The 12,691-nt window shown below is 40.4% G+C and overlaps 1 protein-coding gene across 1 annotated transcript in view; it reads right to left on the minus strand.

The window, feature by feature from the left end:
* The window catches only part of LOC108672769 (unc-112-related protein-like), a 36,679-nt gene extending 24,317 nt beyond the window's left edge, over positions 1-12,362 (minus strand). The window contains exon 1 of the mRNA XM_018160500.2: positions 11,875-12,362. Within this exon, the coding sequence (XP_018015989.1) occupies positions 11,875-12,082 (208 nt within the window). The 5' untranslated portion in view covers positions 12,083-12,362. The remainder of the gene's footprint in view (positions 1-11,874) is intronic.
* Between the last annotated feature and the right edge of the window lie 329 nt (positions 12,363-12,691).

The following is a 12,691-nucleotide window of genomic DNA, read 5'->3' on the forward strand; positions in this document are numbered from 1 at the left end:
TACATTACCAGTTCAACAAGAAACCATTCTCTTCATTATTGGCTGTATTGTAAAGTCATGCGGAAACCTCAAAACCGGTAATTTTCATGCGCAAGTGCATCACCTCCAAAAGACATTTGAATGATCATAATGAGCCTCAAGTACTGAACTGCTCTACATCCCTTGCTTTGAAACATTTCCTTTGGTTATAGTCGTCTTAAAGATAAGTTATGCATCCGATGACTAGCGAGTTCCTATAAAGTGAAAGATAAAAATCAAGCCAGTATCGTAGGAAAGAAGTATAATATTCAGTGTTCAATTTTATCATCAGCGCAGAATTTCTTGATTAATCACGCCGATGACCAAACTCTCCTACAACTGAAATTATTTGTCTAGATGAGCAATTTCAGTAAGGAATGTTTTTTTATTTATTACACAAGAAATGTACGCTGTACCATTCAGAGTTAATTGAGAAAATTAAATAAATTATATTTATTTGTACAAGGGAACAAAGCAAACTCAGGATTTTGCATTACGCGCATGTGTTCGAAAATAAAAAGAATCCGTTGTATCTTTCCTCATTTGCATTTACTGCATCATGGCGAGCACCCAGGATTAGACGACGAAAATACCGTTCATAGTTGAAATACGTGTGGTTTCCTCTGTTTAAACATGCTTTTGCTGGTTACATTAAAGTTAGACTTATAAAATAGATAGCAAATAAAAATATAACAAATATACTAGAACTAAATTTTTTAGGTGCACCGGGGTTGGTATCTTCATACAAAATCGATAACTCCAGACTTAGTGCTCGGCATGTATGACCTGCAACCTCAGCTGACCTGTAACAACTTGACCGTAGCTTTTACCCACTGGCTGAATGAAGAATTAAAATGTTAAAAAATATTAAATCAATGTTTTGCTCTCTAGCAACGTCGTATTAGGAGAATTACTATTCATTATTTATTTATTCATTCTGCAAAATAAACATGTAACTAAAATTTTCAAAGTTTTTGGTAACATTTTTTAGTAGATAATTTTCCCGTTAAAATAAAACATTTTACATATTAACGCAAGGAGATAAGATCTGAAAATAATAGTCTAGAGAGAATGATGTGACCTATAACATCAAACATGCATAATGAAATTGAACATGTACAATTACATCGTGCATGTATGATAAATCGTATACATGTCAAATTACATCGTATACGTCTCAAATAAACATCGTACATGTCTGATAACATTGTACATGTCTGCTTACACAGTACGTACATGAATGATTAAATAGCACGGTCTTTAACATCATACTGTTGGATGTAATCGCAAATAACGATCAGAAGACTTTGTCAGGTTTGTGATGCAATCTTGCTACCGAAGCTGATGACAGTTTAATGAAGAGACGAGACATATATAGAACCAAACAGAACTAGCAGACTATTGAAACTTAATTTTAGACGGTGCCAGTACTAGGGAGGACCAAGTGCACCATTTTACTGTAGACAGTTTACGCAGGTAGGATGTAGATCTTGGCAGCGTTCTCTCTACAGCAGTAGGCAGTAGCAGCTCTGCAGCGCGGCCGATGCTTAGTACACCAAAACACACCTACGTACATCGCGAAATAGAACATTGATCATTTATCAATGAAAAGCATATTTTATTAAATATATGAAATAGACAACTCAATTTAGTGGCACTGAGTTATGATCTGTGTCTCGAGTTGGCTAACCGCGGTACAAGCTAATCAAAGTAATATTAGAAATCCATAATTAAAAAATACAACTAATAAATTAAACACCTTCTCAATGCCGGTCTCATCGAGATCACATTTTTTGAAATTACGTCAAAAGAGTGAGATTTTACTTTAAAAGCTGAAGAAGGTGCACGTAGACGCACTATAGACTGTATAAACCTATTCTCGCTCAAACCCCAAATGCTGGGCCATAGAAACACGGAGCTCATAAAGATCAGGTAGAGTCGTGCCCAGCGCCCGCCAACCTGAAGCGAAGTTGTGGTGCTAGAAGAGATAATCAGGGCGGCTATCGTGGCAGAGCTCGTAACGATATGAAGCTTTACCCTCTACACCTAGAAGACCGTGGCGTAGCACGCGTACGGTAAGAGAGGAGAAATATCGCAGCACACGTGCAACATGCGGCGAGAAATATCGTAGCACATGTGCAACATGCGGCGAGAAATATCGCAACACACGAACATCTGCTGATTTTACACGGCTTTTTGGAAGGAGCAGCACCGGCGTGGAACATCGCTAATATATACCAGGAGTATTTTTCAAAACGGTATTAAATTATCTGGATTATAGTGCAAGATAACCGTGATAAACTGGCTATCATGTGGTCTAGATTGATATGGCTGGTTCAGGACCACGCCCTGCAGCCCAGTGAACGCGGTAACAAATGATAGTTCTTTTCAGTATACCGTCACTCAGCCACGCGGCTGCGACGTCTCAGTGAGGCATTGAAACATTCATCAGTGATATAAGATGTAATTATATTGCACATACTTCACGTCAACTAATAATACTTGAAACGACACGGTAAATGCTTTCTTGATGTTGCATGTACAAAAGCCAGCCGCAGCACGCCAGCACAGGTTTTAGAGAGGCTCCTCCAAGCCAGTGGCAGCACGGAGCACGGGTCTCAAGCCAGTGGCAGCACGGAGCACGGGTCTCAAGCCAGTGGCAGCACGGAGCACGGGTCTCAAGCCAGTGGCAGCACGGAGCACGGGTCTCAAGCCAGTGGCAGCACGGAGCACGGGTCTCAAGCCAGTGGCAGCACGGAGCACGGGTCTCAAGCCAGTGGCAGCACGGAGCACGGGTCTCAAACCAGTGGCAGCACGCCAGCAACCTATGGGCCGAAGCGTGGCAGGCTGCCACACTTGCTCGCCCCCATTCGATGGCAGATGGCGGGCAATATATTTCCCCACATGGGTGTCCAATATGGACCGTAAATTTCAGCTCCCTACACAGCCTTCGGTGTTCTCCCTATATTTGCGTTACATGAACCCAAGCCAGAAACATAACGTGCACAACATCCTGTTTTCTCTCTACATAATCGTGAAACGCGTCGTCTAATCCTATACATTATAGACGATTTCTACACAATCTGCTGCGTTCTTCCTACATTTGCCTGACATACACGCACCTAACGCACACCTTGTCCTCCACACATTTGCGTGACATGCGCCTATATAACGCACACTTTGTCGTCCTGCACACATTTTCGTGACACGCACCCAACAAACACCTTCTTGTTCTCCGCACATTTGCGTGACACGCACCAGAACCACAATATATGACACCGCGTGCGCTAGAATGCATGTCTCATCCTAATACATCGCCATCCATACAGAATGAGTTGACATGGGGCGGTATTGCACACACTGCATTGGCGCACATTAAGCACCATGACATTCACCGTCATGGTATATAGAAACATCACTAAAGCTAGCACTAATCGGTCTAGTTCGATTTATGAACTGGATTTTACATTAATTCAGTCGATTGAGGCAGGTAACATGTGATTGAACCTATGTAGCATGCAACTTTTTCAACATAGTGTAGGCATTTTATACTGGCTTCAACAGAATGTTTAGACGAGACGAGATTAGGGTTTAGAGAGAGCCGTCATGACTAATTAAACAGAGTGACTGAGTCAGAATTGACCCGAATATAGGCCTACCATGCACCCGGCTAACCCAGACAAGTCTAAAGAAGTAGGGATAAACAGGTAAAGCGAAGGCACGCAAAGTAACTCAAAAACATGCGCTTACACCTGAACAAATACAGCCAGCCTACAGGGTCGACCGCAGAGCCAGCGTCTTACACCAAGGGAAGGCTCCACTTGTAGGACGGTCTGGTATCCCTAGATACTCAGAACAATGAGCGAGACTTTGCCCAAATAGCGAATCACTTTTAGCATTTTGTGGGTCAAATAGCACCAGTTTGGCCCGGCAAAAAGGGCTTGTCTTAACTCATGATGCGGCCGAGAAAGTGTGACTCTGTTTGGACCATTTTAACAATTTGGACCAAACTTTGGACGATAAGGTCCATTTCTTTTTCTCCGCGTAAATGACATAAAGGACAGCATGCACGAAGTGCATTTCAACGTTTATCGAATATGCAGAGGCATCGTCTTAATAATGAAGACAAGGCGCGTAGGTAGTTAATGGTATTATTAATGACTGCTGAGTTAAAATGGTCATATGAACTTTTGTGTCAAAATTGACTTCACTCAATAACGCGTATCTAATTGACTCAAAGGGAACCTAAATAATAAAAACAAACAATTATTTCTAACCAGTACAATGTATCAAATGAACAAAAGACAGGATAAAATGAGGCACGAGGTCTGCGAGGGAGAGATCGAGGGATGTGAGGGAGAGCAGATCAAGACAGCGAGAGAGAAGCTAATAATAGAAAGCATGAGCAATACACAGACGACACTCCCTGAATAGCGAGCGAGGAACTTACGTTCAGCACTCGCCCCACTCGTAGAATATGGGTCCTTTTTATAACCACGAGCTAGGTACCATGAAATTGCTGTGGTGTGATGTAGTAGACATAAATGTTGTGCTGCGATGTAGCAGACATGAATGCCGTACAGTGATGTAGCAGACATAAATCCTGTACTGTGATGTTAGTTAGTTAGTTTAGTGACCCTATGATTACTAGCGCTTCAGCTGCTAAGCTATCTCGCGCCGAGGACTGTGATGTAGTAGACATGAATACTGTACGGTGATGAAGACATGAATGCCGTACGGTGATGCAGCAGACATAAACCCTGTACTGTGATGTAGTAGACATGAATGCTGTACTGTGAAGTAGTAGACATGAATACTGTACGGTGCTGTAGACATGAATGCTGTACTGTGATGTAGACATGAATGCTGTACTGTGATGTAGACATGAATGCCGTACGGTGATGTAGCAGACATAAATCCTGTACTGTGATTTAGTAGACATGAATGCTGTACGGTGATGTAGACATGAATGCTGTACGGTGACGTAGTAGACATGAATGATGTACGGTGATGTAGTAGACATGAATGATGTACGGTGATGTAGTAGACATGAATGATGTACGGTGATGGAGACATGAATGCTGTACTGTGATGTGGTAGACATCAATGCTGTACGGTGATGTAGTATAGACATGAATGCTGCACGGTGATGTAGACATGAAAGCTGTACGGTGATGTAGACATGATTGCTGTATGTTGATGTAGTAGACATGAATGCTGCACTGTGATGTAGACATAAATGCTGTATTGTGATGTACTAGCAGAAATAAATGCTGTATTGTGATGTAGCAGAAATAAATGCTGTACGGCGATGTAGCAGTCATATGTAAATGCTGTGACATAGCAGACATAAATGTCTGCTATGAGGCAGCAGACATAAATGCTGTACTGTGAGGCAGCAGACATAAATGCTGTGAAGTAGCAGACATAATTGCTGTACTATGATGTATCGAACAAGAAGGCTATACGGCAATGTAGCAGATATAAATGCTGTGAAGACAGTGAAGTAGCAGACATAAATGTTGTGCTGTGAATCAGCAAACATAAATGCTATGCTGTGAAGCAGCAGACATAAATGTTGTGCTGTGAAGTTAGTAACCACTGTATTACTACGGTTTTCTATAGTAACCCACATGAGAAAGAAGTCAGTCAACTAACTGCAGATAGAATTGATACCTACAACATATAGAGGCTTAGAGGTACAGTGAGGATAACTTAGTAACACAAACAGTGGGGCATACACAGCAACAGACTGAAGACATAGTAAGACAAACCCAGCAGCAGACTAAAAGCATTGTAGGAAGAATATAAAATAATAGATTAAAGACACAGCAAGAAAATCTGAAGAAAGGACAGAAATCAGTCGAACAAACACCAACTGAACTGCCTAGCGATCAATACACAAGACACAAAACGAACCGAAGCATAAATCCCAGGACAAGATGAAGCAAGACAGCAAAGCCATGAGCGGCATTGAAGCCGTGGGACGTCGCTACAGCGATAGGACCCCAAGCAGTGTAGGCGATACAGCCAGCGCTGTAGGGCCTTAGAAAGACATGCAGTCTAATGCGAGGCATCGCTCGGGGGCGCCCGTATAGGTACACTTAAGGCTCGGCTTGTGCCACGTAACCAACTGTAAAACTAAGAAAACTGCCCACCATATCTTAGCTTCAAAATCACGGCTCTCACATAGAAGTTTTTTGTACACAAGAGGGCGCTCCCACATATACATAAGGCATAGCTTGTGCCCTGTACACTTCATGTAACAAACTGTAAAACTAAGAAAACTAGTGACCATTTTGTAGCGTCAAAATCACGGCTCTCACATCGAAGTTTTTTGTACACAAGAGGGCACTCCCGCATATATACAAGGCATGGCTTGTGCCCTGTACACTTCATGTAACAAACAGTAAAACTAAGAAAACTGGTGACCATTTTGTAGCTTCAAAACAACGGCTTTCACGTTAAAGGTTTTCTGTACGCAGAAGCTGGACATGAAAAACACACATCATTGACCTCTGACTTGACGACAGAGCTCTACCACGAGGATAATCTCAAGTACAGTGAACCAAATAATAATACAAACCTTAGAGTTTCACTCCATCGTTTAGAAACCGTTAACGCAAATTTTAGGATTCAGTTCTACAGAATCAAAGAAGTTAGTGCAACAGCTTCCCTTTCATCATAACTATAACTCTAGGACCGCTGAAATCGAAACAAGAATGGGACTTTTGCGTAGTACGGGCATCTAGATCAGCAATAACAGCTTCGTACTGCAGTAGCAAGTAGCAACATCCATGCAGCAGTAGCAACATTCCATGCAGCAGTTAGCAGCATTCCATGCAGCAGTAGCAGCATTCCATGCAGCAGTAGCAGCATTCCATGCAGCAGTAGCAGCATTTCATGCAGCAGTATCAGCATTCCATGCAGCAGCAGCGGCAGCACTCCATGCAGCAATACCATCATTCAATACAGCAGCAGTCGCTACTGTTGCGCAAAAATCACGGCAGTCATCATCAATGCTGAGAACCTTTAATAAAGAGCAAATCATCGTCATCTCTCCAACGCATACAAATAGAAAATAGACCTAAATATAAAATAAATCTAGAAGAGGCGTGGTCATCACCTTAGTAAAGAACTAAACAAACGACTGTCAGAAGACAAGGCCTGCGCTGTGCGGAGAAAGAGCGGCCTTATCTGCACATAATATCCTGCGCGAGTTGCAGATGTATGCTGCGCACGCTGCGTGTACGTCATGGATACACATGCAGCTGCATACACAGCTTCAGCACTCATGCTGCAGATATATGCAGTCACTGCATACACATTGCTGCAGCTGTATCAATGTTTCAGCTGTAAGTACGCAGCAGCTGTAAGCATGCTGCAGCTGTAATAGTGTTGCAGCTGTACGTGCGCAGCAGTTACAAACATGCTGCCGCACGCATGCTGCAGCTGTAATAGTGTTGCAGCTGTACGTGCGCAGCAGTTACAAACATGCTGCCGCACGCATGCTGCAGCTGTAATAGTGTTGCAGCTGTACGTGCGCAGACGCTACAAGCATGCTGCAGGTGTACGTGCGCAGCAGCTACAAGCATGCTGCAGCTGAAAGAGGTCTGCAGCTGTACATGCAGTGCAGCTGTGTATATCAATATACCATACCCCCTGAAGCTGACGCAGCAACATCACCCAACAACAACACGCAGCAGGTTTGCATCAGCAGAAGGCATGCAGTCGCAGGCTTGTTGACACGCTAGGCATGCTACCACGCTGCACTCACCTGCCACCTGCCAACTATACCGTCTTATGTGTACGTCCTTTCAATATATATAACACACTCAGAGAAATTAGTTAGAATTTTTCCACATTACGATGCCCATTTCAACTGCCGTCTTATATGTACGTCGCTTCATTATATAACACACTAAGAGAAATTAGTTAAAATTTGTCCAAATTACGATGCCCATTTTGCCCTTGCGTGGCTCTTGCTGACCTAGTTTCGCTCGGTAAAATGGTGTATCATGGCTTAGTACTATTTGAAAAAGCAGATCTATCTTTTTATTATTATTGCATGTTCGTTCAAACGCGCGTAAATGAAGCCATTCGGCTTATGTCTGTCATGAACATTTGAGTACGATATCTGATATGCACTTTTTGCGCTCGTGATAATAGAATATTGTAAACGTGTCATCAACATTCAAATAAATAATTTACCCCCCATTACGCTCGTGTTAATGGAATATTTTATAAAACACATAAGTATAGACTATAGATATATACCTACTAATTTCATCTACTTCAGCACAAGATTTCAATAAAAAATTGTGGTAAACATCATCAATCATAATTCTCATGATCTGTTGGCAGCAACTAAGTCGCTACACAAATTCTGATATTCTATTGATACTAAATTAATCCAATACAATTCAGAAAAACAATACAATAACTCGAATACAATTATAAGAATCACAATTCACAATATAGTCATAACAGAAACTATTTTGCAAGTAAGCAAACAAGAGAAAGGAATGTGATAAATACGCGGAAATATAAAAGAATTCTGTCTTCGTTGACAGTGATACTGTTTCATGCGGTTGATGAGGTACGTGCAGGTGATGAATTGATAGCGTGACGAGCTTATCTTTTATCATAAAGGCTTATCACTTGAGCCGCGCTGACAGATCAGTCAATAATACAGGCTTCCATTATTATGTGAATGAAACCATAGATAAAAAATACTACCCAGCGACATCGCAAAGTCATCACCAATAAATATTATATGCTTGCACTTTTAGGATAACAATAAAGCTGCTGAAATATTTTAGACAAGCCAATCCGTGTCACAGTACGTTTGATAAAAAATGTCATTAATTTGCAGCAGAAAGAAATCTTGCTATACAAGCCTCTAGGCCTTACATCTAACTCAACATCTACATGTCTCTTCTACATCAACATCTACCTATCTCTTCTTCACCAACATCAACACACCTCCTCTACATCACATCAACATATACCGTCTACAAGTAAATATATGCAGCATCCTTTATCCATTCATTTACGGGCATCACCCCTGTACTCAAGCGCAACCCATGCATTCACGATTAAGTCATGAATGAATTTACACGACATGTATTTAATTAAATAGATTTTCGATTTACCAACGCCAACAAAAAGAAATTTATTATTCATCAATTTATCGAGAGAAAAACGTGAAATACATCGATAAAACGCCTTCTCCAAACAAACTCATTTACACAAAAGTGCAGTTATATAGCTCCTCACCGCACCCCAAAATGGTGCAGGGCACATCATTGATTGTAACGAGAACAGCTCTGAGAGAAAAAAGCACCGGCATCTGAAATTCAAATAACGTTGATAAAACGTTGTTTCAACGAAATAAAATCCTAATTAATGTTATTTCGACGTAATTTGCTTGGAAGCTTTGCTTTTGCCCGCGTGTATAGGCTGAGGCTAGCAGGTTGAGTACACAATGTCCCGGAGAAAGATTGAGATGCCCAAGCGAGCAATTCGATTGCCGGGTCATTTTTAACCTGCGTACGTAAAGTTATTCAATATTTATATTAATTTGCTGATTATAAGCAACTTTTTGATTCGAATTTATGTAGATGAGATTGTGTTCTTCATATAGTTAAGCTGATTCGATGATAATTTCAACCGTTAACGTTTTGTTACTAAGATTAACGTTACATGACAGGCATGATGGCAAAAACAAAATTTTACACACAACATTTCGAACGAAGAGAGAGAAAAAATTAATGTTTGCATCACTAGAAGCCATGCGTCGTTGCTGGAAAAATGCGGGGTAAAAAATCCCATACAGCGATGTTTTGTAACGGTTCTCATGATCACTAACATGAACGTTAAACATCATTTAGTTGTCTTTTAATTAAAAATTGCACCACCTAATTGAAAATAGTTGTCTTGTAATTGAGGATGGTAATTATATTAACATTAATATAGTCAAAACAATTGTGAATTCAATCCAATGGAACGTTTACATGACATTATTCGATAATTATTCCATAAATATTTAATATTCTGTTCGAAGTATCGCTTTGACGCGATACTTCCATTATATTACATTTATCGGCTCACAAGCCAAATAATTAATAATGATAGTATTCGAGTACCAACGCTTGTTGTTCTTGCTATTTAATGCAGACTTTCATTATATTACATTTATCGGCTCACAAGCCAAATAATAAATAATTGTAGTATTCGAGTACCAACGCTTGTTGTTCTTGCTATTTAATGCAGACTTCCGTTATATTAAATTTATCAGCTCAAAAGCCAAATAATAAATAATTGTAGTATTCGAGTACCAACGCTTGTTGTTCCTGCTATTTAATGCAGACTTCTGTCCTAACTTTCAGTATTTATCCAACATAGGTCGGACCTGTTCGTAAGTTCAGAATTTTTAGTTAATTGTAAATGTATTACTTTTCATTATCATGAGTTGGCAAACATGATTCATTAAATAATAGTTGACAAACATTAGATGACATTTTTCATTGATAAGATCGTTCGAAGTTTCGTCTGCTTTGAAGTAAAAAGAACGTCGTGGAGCAGCTGCAGTAGGAGCCCTCGCCCGGGGCAATGTCGTTTGCCCTCGAATGGAATGTGGCAGAGAAGGGGAGGAGGGTAGGGGGGGCAAGGGGTATGAATGGGTGATTAGCGTAGGGTAGGATGGGGTATGATGGGGGTAAGATGGTGGTAAGGGAGGGTTAGCGTAGGGTAGGATGGGGTATGTTGGTGGTGAGGTGGGGTAAGGGAGGGTTAGGGAGGGGTAGGGTATGGTGGGGTTAAGAAGGGGCAAGGGAGGGTAGGGTGGAGCAAGCTAGGGTAGGGTGTGAGGGCAAATAAGTCAGGTACCTATACAAGAATGAGGCTACGGAAATCAAACAGAACGTACACGTGAAAGCCAGTCATGTGTCAAGGTTCAGTGTAAAGAGTGGCGAAAATCTTGAGGCGATGGCAATTTATTTCCTTAGGCATTGTTTTATCTGCAGCCGAACTCGGTTCAAAATTGTGCTTACCTAAATTAAATATTCCACGACCTTGACTAGATTTATTGATTGGCCATAAATCTTTCATACAATTTTAAACTTGCAACAAAACCGCGCTCATTTTGCCGTGGTGCAGCAATGACATTTAACATTACTGAAAATTCGTAGGAGAGTCATAATAATAATTACTGAAGGCCTGAGGTCTAGAAGATAGACATATCAAAAAAAATTCGAACTCGAAAATCAAGATAAAAATTCCAAATTAAAGTGAAAGGATTAACAATGACGCTAAACTGATTCGAACACTCAGTGAACAACGGTTGTCACTCGGCGAGCACTCCCGACAAGTGACAAGTTACCGAAATGGTCGGACAGTAAAATGGTAATGGTGATCCCAATAAGTATCTTGTTACCTATACAACGTTCCAACACGTTTCACATGTCGGTAAATTCTAAACAAGCCATGCAGCTAAGCCTTTCATTGAGTGATTATAAATAACATAGAAGTATTATTTACAATTTGCCTAAGAAATCATATGTGTACATAGGCTTCGAACTGCAAGCGACACTATACGTATCAAATTCATGCTGGTTTATATTTTGGTGTAGTTTGGCGAAAGTTGTTCTTCAATGCAGGTTTCAATGAAGACCTGAGAGTATTTCTTATTGACAATTTTCTTATTGTTTTTCTCTACTCGGCGAATTAGTCTTTTGATAGGAATCAAAAACTCAAAGTTTATATTTTGGGAAGAACTTAACACATACTTAGTATTTAGTATTAGTATTTCATTATTCATTAGTATCATTTAGTATTAGTATTTCATTAACATACCGAGCTCTTCGACGAGCCGTAGCATGACTCCGCCAATATGCAGGTCGCTCTTTACCCTCAGCACGCGTTCCATCAACAAGTCTGTGATGAACACACGTAGCTCCCAGGACCCATCACCGATAGTGAAGCCTGTGGAGGGCGTGGGTGTGGAGGACCCAGAGATGTTGTTGAACGAGTGGTTCGCGTTTCCGTTGTTGGTGGGGAACATTTTCGAAGAGTTTCAATAACACTACGATGGCAGTACAATTTTACATATATTAAAGGCGCACTGTTAAGAACACTTAGATATCAAAAACATTCACTCAATATAAGCATGGGCCGATTATATAAAGTTCTACACTAATAAGAAATTCAAAGTCACTGAGCACTGTAGAGTAGAGATTCAACTCCTTTCTTTCATCTTTATACAAACCAACTAAAGATTAGTCAGAAATAAAATCTTCTTTCCATTGTATAACTTCAATATATTAATCTAATTTCCATAAAAAATCTGTGGGGAAGAGTCTCTGTATTATAATTTGCATACAATTATACACTGCATACAAGCAGCAGTACCTATGGAAAAAGAAATTTTATTTTCTATCACTAATAATTTATACGGTACCTACCTAATATTATTGTCAAGCACAATTTTTGTATAACGTGTGACAAATTATCAGCCTATGCATTTTCCAAACAATCATGACACACACAGCAAATGATACCCTCAATCATGGCAGGCAAAACTTGGATTACATCAACTTGTCCAGCTTCAATGGGGAAAAAGTTATAAATATGCTAATTAATGTTTGGAACTCAGAACATTAATGTAGCAGGC

Source organism: Hyalella azteca, unplaced genomic scaffold, assembly GCF_000764305.2.
Source record: "Hyalella azteca isolate HAZT.00-mixed unplaced genomic scaffold, Hazt_2.0.2 contig5945, whole genome shotgun sequence".
Taxonomy (NCBI): domain Eukaryota; kingdom Metazoa; phylum Arthropoda; class Malacostraca; order Amphipoda; family Hyalellidae; genus Hyalella; species Hyalella azteca.